The 13,366-nt window shown below is 32.7% G+C and overlaps 1 protein-coding gene across 2 annotated transcripts; it reads right to left on the reverse strand.

Annotated features, from left to right (window-relative positions):
- Positions 1-3,416: 3,416 nt before the first annotated feature.
- Positions 3,417-12,840, reverse strand: LOC111804139 (protein GLE1). 2 transcript variants are annotated; one of them, XM_023688840.1, is made up of 15 exons: positions 12,445-12,840; positions 12,015-12,173; positions 11,765-11,920; positions 11,351-11,471; positions 10,742-10,890; positions 10,263-10,434; positions 9,254-9,473; positions 8,911-9,020; positions 8,492-8,562; positions 7,717-7,798; positions 6,984-7,058; positions 5,119-5,202; positions 4,286-4,420; positions 3,992-4,114; positions 3,417-3,912 (listed from the first exon to the last, which is right to left on the reverse strand). In XM_023688840.1, coding segments are annotated over exons 1-15 (1,935 nt in total). In that variant the 5' UTR covers positions 12,447-12,840; the 3' UTR covers positions 3,417-3,636. The 2 variants fall into 2 exon arrangements, with proteins under 2 accessions (XP_023544608.1, XP_023544617.1); XM_023688849.1 differs by lacking the exons at positions 12,015-12,173; positions 12,445-12,840 and having other exon boundaries at positions 11,351-11,460; positions 11,765-11,856.
- Between the last annotated feature and the right edge of the window lie 526 nt (positions 12,841-13,366).

Here is a 13,366-nt window from a genome sequence, read left to right on the forward strand (position 1 = left end):
CGACAACGCCTTCAACAGATATGACGTTCTCCTTGATGATGTTCAACGCCACATTTCTGGATAGCGTCAATCAAATCAGCCCTAAGGCCTGCCGATCCTTAAGCTTCTACTGCTCCATGGTAATGGTATCCGGCTTCACCCCGTTCGTGAAGATCTTTCTGGTATGGATAATCTTTAATAGGCATCTTCTAGAAACCAAAATCGGATCCATCGAACTTCTCAATTGCAATCTTTGAACTTTCCATCTTCACAGATCGTGGTGAATTTCGCCTAGCTCTAATTCGAGTTGTTAGGATCGCACAACAACGCACACTCGATCTAGATGAACACAAAAAGTAAGAGAGAGAAAATGCAAAGAGAACTCTGGCTAAATGATTTGTATTGATGACTTCATATATGTACCTTAAGAGAGAATACAAAGAATACAGAAAGTTATCTTAAAGGTTCTGCCTAAGGGAATATATATATACATGTAGTTCGGTTTACTATATATAATTTTACCAATATAACTATTACTATATATAACTATCTACCATATATAGGTATAGCTTTTTATTATACATATTTATGACAATTTACTTTACAATTTACTATGTCATTACCATATTAATTTATATGTCATTTACCATATATAGCTGATAAGATAAGGAATCAATACAAGGGGAATAAGATTCGGATTACCTTGTTGATCGAATATCTCAAGACAAGAACATTGTTTGAGATTCGAATCACTCCACAAGCAAGATCGATCATGTCTAGCTTGAATGATTCTTGTTGATCAAATATCTCAAACACTTGTTTGAGATTCGAATCACTCCACAAGCAAGATTGATCATGTCGAGCTTGAATGATTCTACATGCAATCTAAACTACATAGAATTGCAAAGAAACTTAGCCATTGGCTAAAGAAAAGCACAAATGCTTCTTTCTATATTTTTCAAGTCTGCTTACAAATACAACATATATGGCTTTATATAACCTCAAAAATGAAACTACTAAAGGTATTCCAAGAGTTGTAACATTCCTACTTTATGGCCATAATTAGCCATTATGTAAATGTAACCGAAATTAAATAAAAAGTCTTAAAATACAATAACTCTAAATTACTCTAAATTGTAACCCACCCAAAATTTACAACAATCAAACTTCATTCTTCTTCAATGTAGCATGAGTTGAAACATCTTTTGATAATTTTGACAACTTTTTCTTCACATCTTCATTGAAGTATATTGGATGATTGATGTCTCTTGGTTCATATCAATAGCTTTATTATGTATAAGCGTTGACTAAGTTATAAATAAGTAGCAAACTTCATAACCTAACAGAGAGACCCAATTAGGGGTGTACATTCAACCCGACAACCCGGACCAACCCAACCCGAACTACAAGGGTTGGGTTGGGTTAGATTAGCATTTCGGGTAGGATTTGGTTCATTTTTCTGAACCCGAACTGAATCGGTTCGGTTTCGAATTCGTGGGTAAAACCCTCGAATTGACCCGAGACAAATTCAAATATATAAAATATATTAAGAAATATTATTTATAATAGGTTTGTCAGACATGTTCACAAATTATGTTCTAATATATTTATTTTCTATTTGTTGCAAAGTTATTATATTTCTCAATTTTAGTTTAAATATATTTAAAGTTAAACCAGTAATTCTAAATTCTTATTATTTATTTTTTATTTTCTATTTGTTGCAAGGTTATTATATTTCTAAATTTTAGTTTAAATATATTTAAAGATAAATTAGTAATTCTAAATTCTTATTTATTTTTTATTTTCTATTTGTTGCAGGGTTATTATATTTCTAAATTCTAGTTTAAATATATTTAAAGATAAACTAGTAATTTTAAATTCTTAAATATATTTAAAGATAAACTAGTAATTCTAAATTCTGATGTATTTATTTTTTATTTTCTATTTGTTATTTAAAGATAAACCAGTATTTTCTATTTGTTATTTAAAGAAAAACCAGTAATTCTAAATTATTTGTTATTTAAAGATAAACCAGTAATTCTAAATTATTTGTTATTTAAAGATAAACTAGTATTTTCTATTTGTTATTTAAAGAAAAATCAGTAATTCTAAATTCTTATGTATTTATTTATTATTATTATTTTTTTTTTTCTATTTGTTGCAGATTATTATATTTCTAAATTCTAATTTAAATATATTTAAAGATAAACGAGTAATTTTAAATTAAATATTTTCTATTTTTTTTATTTTCTATTTGTTGCAGATTATTATATTTCTAAATTCTAATTTAAATATATTTAAAGATAAACGAGTAATTTTAAATTAAATATATTCTATTTTTTTTATTTTCTATTTGTTGCAGATTATTATATTTCTAAATTCTAATTTAAATATATTTAAAGATAAACGAGTAATTTTAAATTAAATATTTTCTATTTTTTTTATTTTCTATTTGTTGCAGATTATTATATTTCTAAATTCTAATTTAAATATATTTAAAGATAAACGAGTAATTTTAAATTAAATATATTTAAAGATAAATCAGTAATTTTAAATTCTTATGTATTTATTTTCTATTTGTGGTAACTGTACATCACAATTTATATTTATATATATATATATATAGTTTAGGACTTTCTATCTTTATCAAATCAAACATATTTCAACTAAAATATTTTTATATGTTTTTTTTTATGATATACCATATCTTTAAACTAATCATTTTTATTGTCTATTTAATTTCATGATATATCCTTATAATATGTCACAATTTTCACTCGAACTATGTTAATATGTTATAATTTTCATTCATTGTTTTTTATTGAATTTTTTTTTTTTTTAATAATTATGTATTGATTTGAGTTTGTAAATTTTTAATATATTTTATATAAGATTGTATCCGAATAATTATAAATTGTGAATAAATAAAACTTAAAAAAAAAAAATTAACTAACCCAACCCGAACCAACCCGAAAATAGAGGGTTGGGTTGGGTCGGATTGTGAAAAGTTTCGGGTTGGGTTACCAATCCAACCAACCCGAACTTTTGGGTTGGGTCAAAAAAATCCCTTAACCCAACCCAACCCGGACCATGTACACCCCTAGACCCAACAAACCTGAAAAATGCAATGATACCAAAACCAACAAGTTCAAACATGTCATCGCCCGTGACATTGAAAAACTAACTCGTTCTCCAGGTGGGTAGAAGCACGAAAGGATCCACAAAGGATGATGGACTACAGAAGGAAGTGATGTCTTGACAGTTTCACATGCTAGTAGCTCAAAAGTACATTTGCTAGCACTTTTTGTGTTTTGGAATCAAGAAAGTTCAAGAAACGATTTAAAATCCAAAAAATGACTTTAAAGTCTTTATCTTGTTTGTTCTACAGGGAGTTGTTTGTGTACATCCTTGTACATATTGGTTTTCAGGCTGTTGCATAAATCTTTCAACTTGTTTATCAACTGAGCAAACTTTTTTCCTTCTATAAAATTCCTCATTGTCATTAAACAGAGTTACAAGTTCAAACACCATATTCTAGCGTACACTTCTTCAACAATGCTGAATTTTTCTTTTATACTGAGAAGAATGCCTAGGTTATAAATGGGTCACATTCCCTCAGCTAAACTATAACAAAATTGTCCAGGAGACTGGGTGGTATCAGTAGAAATATGAATTACCTGAACGGCTGTATGAATCTTTTGTGTACTCTGACTCCGGCACCATACCACTGGACAACAAGGAACCCCGCAAGGTCCTTCCTTCTGGTTCTTGAAGGAATTTCCTGTCTTCCAAATAGGATTCAATCTGCACGATTATCTGTTTCAACCCTGGGTTCTCCTTTCCTCTTAGTGCACTCAAGAAGTTGTCGGAGATGATGTTCAGAAGCTTCCTGAACTGAGATTTATATTTTCTGAACAGTGCAAAGCCTGCTACCTATATTATACAAAATGGGGTCGTCAAACCATGGTTTTTTCAGCTTACTTCTCAGTGATTAAAATTCTATCCAACTTACTTGTAAGAATGCATAGAGCGCGGTTGCAGTGTATATATTGGGGGGAACTGCATTTAGAAATCTTGCGAGCCATGCCCAACCTTCCTCAAGACCATGTATGTTACGGGCACCAGGAACTTCTGTCTGCCAAATGATCCATTTTTATAAGTTACTTTTATGGAAAGATTCCTAATGTCATAGTCGAGAATGGTATAACTATAGATAATGAAAGTAGCTCAATTATAGAAAGCTCTAAAATAATGTGGCAAGATAAAATATTTCGAAGTACTTCCCGAACTATTAAAAGAGACAAACCTGAACCAATGCCCCATACAGTTTCATGTATGCTTCTAGCCGCTTCAAATAATCCTTAACACTCTCCATTTTTCCATCTACATCCTCTCGGAATCCAAGAGTTTTGTAATATGACTCTTTGGATTCAAATGCGGCCTATGGAAAAATGTGTAAAAATTATTCAACATGCAAGTGAGGAATCTCATAAATAAAAATAAATAAATAGACAGCATAAGCGCACTAGACCATTTGTATTGATTCAAATGCGGTTTAAATTTTGAAATGACCAAGTTTCAATGAATAGGTGGAATTTATCAGTCTTGAAACCTGAACAAGTTATGGAGGATTTAATCTACTTGGACACTGGAATAAGCTTAAAAGAAACAAAATTTTCCTCATTAATTTGCAATAACATTAATTGTTTTTCTTCTTAGCATGTTTTAGACATATGAAGAACAAAAATTGTTCCAAACTTAATTTTACATGTGTTAGACAGTAGCACATTCTAATACTCTTCATGCTGCCAGAAGATGACTGTAAAGCCTGGAAACTAGTAAAGCACGAAAGTTCGATAAAAAGACATTTGTCTAGATTAAATTATAAGAAACGCATTCACAAGCCAGAAGTTGATTCTTCTCTCAAAATTTTCAGTAGTTAACAGCTTAGGATGCAATCATGCAAATCCCAAAATATTTGGCAAGAGCAAATATCATAGTCAATTAAAACTGTATTTCATTAACTATGACGCAAACTACCATCAAAGAGGAGAAGACAGAACAAGTGAAACTGCCGGGTATTACCATATCAAGAATGATTCATGATAAAGACGATCCAAGTTGTTAGAAAGAACTCACCTCTGAGTATCCTACGTGCTTCGGAACTGTGTAGATGCAAGCTCTATGGAACTCTGCTAGAAGAAGAACCATAGCACTTGGGACCTGATTAAAACAATTTGCTAACATTAGCGTACAATAGTCATTGTATTCAAAAAGCATTAGCAAATAAAAAGCTAAGGAAACCGCTACCTTATTACACCCATACACTTATTTTATTAGTAATTTTGAGGTCCAACAGAGAAGAAGAAAAAAAAAAAAAAAAAAAAACCTTTGAGATAAGCATAAACTAGGAAGCACAGATACTATGTTTTAGGTACAATGTCTGTGTCGAACATATGTCAGACACGGATATGTCCAGACACATGTCCGACATGCTAAATAAAATGTTTGAATTATATATATATATTGGCCACAGCTTGGACATGGATCTAAAAAATGTTTGAACCTAAAAATTGGGGAGGGGGAATAGAGATTTTCTCATAGACTATATAACTGATCTAAAGTATTAGGATGTCACTTTCTTATGGTCAAACAGTAATCTTTATATATCGTTAATCGACTTAACTTTGTAGGTTTTAAGCGAAGTATAATTTGTTTATACGTTAAATTTACATGACTTTATAGGTTTTAAGTGAAAGTATAATTTGTTTATACGTTAAATTTACATGTTTTATCTATCGAGAAGTATTGATATATCAATATAACTTTATATATAAATTAACTTTAGTTAAAAATTGGTATCCTCAACGTGTATGTGTCCTACTCTTTTAGAAATTAGTGTGTCATCATGTGTGTGTCCGTGTAAGCATAACTAGACAGGACTATTCTCCAATTAATACAATAGTATTTTAGTTATACTACAATATCTATCCATCTAAATGTTTGTGCAGCATCAACTCACATATGTCCTCGCCATTTGATCTCCAAAGAAAAAATAACTTTTTTTAATCAAGAATGAAACTTGAATATGATGATCCAATTCTAGCATAAGATTAAAAGAGAATTGTCTGATATGGTTTATGATAGTTATCTAATATGGTTTGGGATCGTACTCATTTGACATTTTGATTACATTTTCCAGTAAGAAATAGTTTTGAAATGCATTCTAATATGGTTTAGGATCAAGCCACTAGAGCCAACCACATAAGAAAGAGATCTCCACTTCAACACTGGGAGTATCTTGCTTCGCAAGGGAGGAGAAAAAGTAGACAAAAAAATTTCTAGGCAACATGAAGCACCAAACCCAAATGCTTCAATTTAAGGGTGGTGTTTGCCCTGTAAAACATCCCTTCAATTATAAATGAACTTGATTTGTATTAGGATGCTAAGCTAATAGGCACAAAAGTGGAACCAATTGGGTTTAGTTGGCCCATTCTAGAAATCCCCAAATATCTTGAAACTAAACACTATTCAAGTTAGGTTAGTTTTAGGGTATAGTTTAAATGATTTTTCACTCCTTTAGGTTATCAACAACGAGAAACTATGTAAATCCTTTAATTGTAAATTTGAAGAAAATAGACATTTTGATGACCTCAAAATGTGGAGAGTACTTATCTTTGTTCTAAAAGGAAAGCGTGTTGCATCCTAGCTTAGGTTGCATATTCCTTAGAAACATTTCAAGTTTGATTGGTTACATACTTGTGATGAGTTTTGACATTTCGACTTTGGATTGAGCACAAGTTTTCCTATCCAAGGGCTTCCATCACAATATTAGATCTTTTTTCTTCTCCTTTGAGTGGTTTCTTGTGTGTGTACTAAGGGGTATCGTGTGTGTTCAGGAGGTGTTCTTACCAAGGTTGCCTACGCCACTTATGTTAGGTTTGAGGTCATCATTTAGTGTCAAAACAATATGCATAAGAACAATAACATGACCAGTGCAGAACCTGTGAGGTAACGAGAACAATGACATGACTGCATGCAAAAACTGCATTTTCTGAACTTTCACATTGAGAAACGACCTGAAATTCAAAAGCTAAGAAAGTTAGAAGCTTCGATGCACTGGTCCAACTATATGAAGAAAAGTTTCAAGAACAAGATCTAATCGCATGATAGCTGAAGTAATACAAATACAGATATCTGAAAATAAAGTTAGCTATTGAGAATGGAAGCGAAGCAACAGTGGTCTAGTTAGTTACCACACATAGCAATATACCTATTTGAGAGTATTGAATTCAACATATGTAACCACATTAAATTAAAACACAACTAAAGAAACCACTTGTTTTCACTCATTAAAATTAACCCTAATATACAAATGTCAAACACAAAATCCTTCCAAAAGTGGTATAACCTACATAAATATGATACATACAAACAAATCTGCGTAGGTTTCTACAAATCCGTATGTAAATACAGGAGCTTGCAGCTGGACCAACAACATATGTACTTCAACAACCTTTTTTTTAACAAATAAGAATTTGTACTTCACGAACTCGCAACATATTATTACTTAGAAATGAAATTCTAAGGCTTTGTACCCATAACTTCAAGGTTGAAAGCAAGAAACCACTACATCTGGGCATGGCACTTATTGTACATTTAATCAACTACTTTACTACCATAATGAGTAACATCCAAGCAAGAAGAATGATCAACTAGTTAATGAGATAGTATTACCTTCTTCGCAAATGCTGCAATGCTAATAGTTTGTGGACAAAGAGGATCCATGAAAATCTTGAGAAGTTGACTGGTTTTTGTACTGAATCAGATAGTACAAAACAAATAGTCAATATGTTTTCCTAAATACTGAGAATACAGATACAAAAGTGTTGTCTATTTTATAAAACTAAAATAAAAACACGAGTAACAAAGAAACGTAACCTTAAATCTATTACAAATATATTGCTTAATGCTACTAATTTGTTCCACTTCGAGAAACTAAAGCCCCATCTAATATTCTATGATTTGTGGCTACGGGATCAATGTACAGTACAGCGTCCAGACCCACAAGAGAAGTTAAGTGTAAAACAATTAAGAGAATTGTACAAATAACCTGTAATCTAATAACTTCCACTTTGAACTTTAGAAATAACTTTTGTCAAAATACTAGCATAGACAGAAAATCCTGCATATAAATAGTGAAGGGCAGCTAAACATTGTAGCTAGTAATAGCATCAATGTAGCCTATTTTATTAAAAAATAATAATAATATTAATAGCATCATGCAACCCTAGAGAAAGCGGTGGGAATCTAAATTCAGCATCCTAAACTTGTAACCAACTTAATCTAGAGGTGACAGAAACCACATATTTGTAACTAAATAAATACTAACAAAGGAGCTTGTCAGGAGCAAAAAGAAGAAATGCACATGAAAAACAGAAGTCTCTATTAAAACAGCTTCAATTGCAAAATAGCCATACAAAAACCAAAGAACATCTAAGAAATCACATACCTGACATTCTCTTTTGTCCCCACTATTTGTCTAATTAGTCTAGCAATATGTCTTTCATGGGTGCTAAAATCCTGATGAGAGGAAGAGATGGGTATTTAGAATTACAATGAGATCAATATTCAAATACTCTATCAGGTCACAAGTGTTAGAGAGAAGATAGTCAATAGTAAGAAATTTAAGTCCTAGAATGAAACTTTTTCCCACTTGATGAATAGAAGTGACATCATTCTAAGATGGGGCTTAAAAATAGAAAGGCCGAGAGATACATTCAATCAATGATAAACAATGTTTGCTATCCTATGCTAATCTAAGCAGTAAGTTGCATTCCACATTAAAATGAATTATCCATGCCTACTAATATCTGTTACATGTAGAACCGACAAAATAATAAGCATTCAAACTATTTGTAATTGCCGAACCTTATTTGAACTCAATCTCAATGCTTGGTTTCCCTCCTCTACCTCCTTAAGTTTTTGTAGTCTCTCCTGCTCTAAAGTCAAAGCATTTCTTGAGGCTCTAACCATGGTACCTACCATGAGATTGGCCCAAAAAGTTCCATATTAGATGAAATCCTGAAATCAAGTAACTTAGTAGACCAAACACAAAAAGTCACATGAACATATATCTTCTGAATAAAGAGAACTGAACAAAGAAAGGTTCAGGATAGAATGAAAAAAGAAATATAAAGAGTTAGGAATTTTCAAGTATATAAATTTTTAACAAAAACAGAAAACCCATTATCACATTCATACTGAAAATCACCTGGTGATCTTGACACATTTGTTCCATCCAGAGCAGTTCCTTTAGGTTGTCCGACTGAGTTTACTGGTTTGGTGGTTGGTGCCCCAACAATAGTTTCTTGCGCTTGTACAGCATCAACCTTTTTTAAGTTTTCAGCGGCTTCCCTTTCAGCTACTTCTTTCATTGCCCTACTCTCAGCTTCTATAGCAGCTTTCATTGCCTCCTCAGCTTTAGCTTTTGCCTACACCAGTGTTTTTAGTTGTGTGAGATGCAGTAAAGTGCAACACTCCTTTGGGGGCCAAAGTGCGAGGTGAAGAAAAACATCAAATACTTTTTTTTTTTTTTTTTTTTTTTTTTTTTTTTTTTTTTTTTTTTTTTTTTTTTTTTTTNTACCAAGAAAAACGAAACTACATTTTTGTATATGAATAAAAATAATATTATGAATAATGAGAATCAAAATTTTAAGAAGTCAGATCGTTGATTAGAGATTGTGAAGAAAATGAACATTATTTAAGAAATTTTTAGTTTCTTCCTTAAGATAAAATTAATAAATAATAAATAATAAATAAATAAGTGGACTTTTGCACCCTTCAAAGGTGGGCTTTTCCAAAGAGCGCATCTGGCTGCGCTATTCAAAACACCTACGCAGTTAGGTCCTGTAACTATTTTGTTTCCTACCAGATGACTCAAAAAGTAAATGATGAAGGACACATAATGTCCACCAAACCTAAACCATTGAAGGTGGAACTAACTCCCAGAAAAGATTATCTAATCTAAAAACAGGATGGATTATTGATCAATAATCCTCATATTGAATCAAAGGAAAGTTGATAGAGATAGAACGACAATAGAATTGATTACAAGCTAGCAGCCCATGAAACAGTTGTTTAAATTTTCTATGAAAGCCATACGTACCGGTAAAGTGAACAACACAATAAAAATAAAAAATAAAAAATAAAAAGACAAAAAGAAGAACAAACAAACAAACAAACAACAAAAAATAATCATTTCCAAATAGCTGACAACAAACCTCAGCTTCTGCTTTAGCCTTTTCTAGACGTTTTTTTTCTTCTAGCATGGCCTTCTCCTTTCTTTTGGCTTCCTCAAAAGCCGCATCACTTCTTATTTTTCTTTCTTCTCTTTGTGATATTTGTTCGTGGTGACGCTGAACAGTAGTCAAGTACTTATCAAGGCCTTCAGCACTAAAAGTAGAGGAAAAGGATAAACACCAAGTAAGATTACAATGTTAGCACACAGTCATTCATAAGTGGCTAGGCAGAGAAAAGAAGCACATAGAACTAATTACAACTTTTTAAAACTAAATATATATTGTAAAAAATGATTTTAAAAAATCTAGTTGGTTAGGTTCAAACATGAAGAAGCAAAAATTGAAAATTCAAGGTTGGCATGGTTCATACGAATTTTTTTATTATCATTAGAAGTTTGTGAAAAAGATTTACTAAACTTGACTTAAGAAAGATGATCAACAAAACTAATAGAAAAGCATACATCTCGCGTTGATATTGAGTATCGAGTCTCCGGTCAGCTTCTCGTCTTGCCTCATAGTATTTCTCAATTTGAGAGGCTGCAGCACTGGACTTTTCATTTAAAGTAGTGAGGTTGGTCTCCAACCTTCCAAGTTGGTTCCTGATTTCCTCCTGTTTATAAACTAATTTAGAAGAGCATTAGCAGAAGGGAAGATTAGCTAGATATCCATCCACTTTGTCTCTCGATGGTTGAAATTAAAAATTCTTCATAATTTCTAGTGTCTTATAAGTTTTAAGTCAGAGACGTCAGACTAAATGAGAATACAGCTATGACAACATCCAGATAGAAATAATCTAATTAATGAGTTTTTTTTACCCAAAAAAATGCCAGTTTAACTAATTTCACATACATGTCTTCACAATATCTTAGATGATGCAATACAGTGTCTAAAACTCCAAGAAACAACTAGAGATAACAAACTAACTTTAAAAAGGGTAGGTAAAGGACATGAGAGATGGACACAAAATGTCATGAAGAAATGAAATGTATGATGCATTCATATTTACATGCTAAACAATGTGTAGACGTCAATAAAAGAGAGAAATATAAATTATATACTCCCCTAAATACCTTCGTGTTAAGCAGATGATCATCTGTTAGCTGAGCTAAAGAACTTTCCACTAAATCCACATCCTCCATCAGATGGGCTCGTGTTTCAAGAGTTGATTCATTGTCAGAATCTTCGCTATCGCTAAAAGGAAAGAAAAATATTAAAACTTCATGGCACAAAGCCAGATATCTAATAGTTCAGATCGAAATTCAGTAGCTTATAATAATAATCACATCACATGACAAAAAAAAGTCTAAAAACATGAACAGGCCCTCAAAAGTTAAATAAAACCAGGCAAAGCATATTTCCACTTTTAATTTCTCATAGAAAAACATATGCGGGGAAGATTACGCATAAATATTCATTAAATAAAAGCAACTTAAACTTTAAAAGAAAAAATAAATAAAGTTGGAAGCGGCAACAGAATAAGATACCTGAGAAAACATCCATCACAATTAAAGCGCTTAGCATTTGAACCTTGGTCACAAACTACTTCACCATCGTTAAATATGTTCTGTAGCTCATCCTCGTACACACCCATTACAAAAGGCTTGGAGCTTCTCTTCGTAGTTTTTATGAGTGGAAAGTCTCTATTGACATATAAACCACAAATTCTTCAACAAAGAAAACTAGAAGCATGCACAAATTCATTCGTTCTTTTCCAAATATAAAAAACTATGATACCGTGAACATGTTTTTGTGAAAGGAGTTGTGGACGTCTTTAGCTTCTCCTCCAAAGAATAAAGTTCCACTCGCAAATCATCAAAGCTAAAATCAGGCTGTGGATCAGCTGTAACTTGTCCTACCCTAGAAGGGCAGCGAAGGGTCAACTTCACCGGACTCCTGAAAACGAAACACAAACAAAAGAATAACACAAGTGATAATGAGGGTCCTGGATGTCGTTCAACATGACAAAATAGCTAAGTTAAACTATGTTTGCCAAACATAAGCTAGTTTGAAATCATCTATAACAGGCATGTACCAAAGATACTACGTCTACAACGCAACCAAATGCCCGAATAATAGCTTCCAATTTTTGCCCTAACCATAGAATCAACTTGAAAGCGTACAATTACCATATCAAAAATTGAATGTGAAAGAATGTAGAACTTACATGGCTTCAATAAGCAAACTTCGAACGCTTCAATGACCAAAAGGACGCCCCTGGCGGATCCGGGGCTGTGCAGAAGAGAAAAAGAATCAGTCCCAGGACAATCGGAACAGGAGGAGAAACAACTAGTCTGAAACTTCAGAGAGAGATATCGATTCGAGAATTTTTTTAAAAAACATAGTTGAAATCAGCAATTCATCGGATCACGAGACAAAGAGCAGCTGTGTCTTCCTCTTGCACAATCGACGGAACAGCACCGCGGCTCATCGTCCAGCAAGAAGAGCTGCCGAAGAAGAAGGTTCAGAAAAGTGAAGAAGAGAACCCTCGCGACTAAAGACTTCACACTTCCATTTCCTAAATTACTCGAGTTGTTCCAAGTGATTTTCGAAAGGGTGACCTAAAGTTTTAAGGCAAAGTGAAATGCGACGGCCTGTTCTATTTAAAAGAAAGCATTTTGATTTGGTCCTTATACCCGGTTCGTAAGCGAGCTATCTTGAAGCACATATGTGTGTCATGTTGAGAGTGAATATTGCGTAACGAGCGTCTCAAACAACTTCTTTTGAAATTGATTTTTCAAAGACAGTACTGCCGATATTGCACCCGAGCCCATATGTTAGAGGTTGAATCGAACATTTGCTATCCAGTACGTACAGAGTCTGTAAATGATATAGCATGGACATAAGAGGGCTTAATGCCTCAATAGAATCCAAATGGATAAATGTTCAGGATGTCCTAATATTATGAACGACACATGGAGCCGTTCTCAATGGCATGATCAAGTAAGTTGTGATGGCCTACCACACCCCATGACTTAGAATGACATCAAGACATATGCACAGTGTTAATTGGAAACTAAGATGAAGTCGGAATGCGACATTACATCGAGAGACCTCATCCCCGAGTCGAGACATGGTTGGGCCGAATG

The sequence above is a fragment of the Cucurbita pepo genome, chromosome LG01 (assembly GCF_002806865.2).
Source record: "Cucurbita pepo subsp. pepo cultivar mu-cu-16 chromosome LG01, ASM280686v2, whole genome shotgun sequence".
NCBI classification, from domain to species: domain Eukaryota; kingdom Viridiplantae; phylum Streptophyta; class Magnoliopsida; order Cucurbitales; family Cucurbitaceae; genus Cucurbita; species Cucurbita pepo.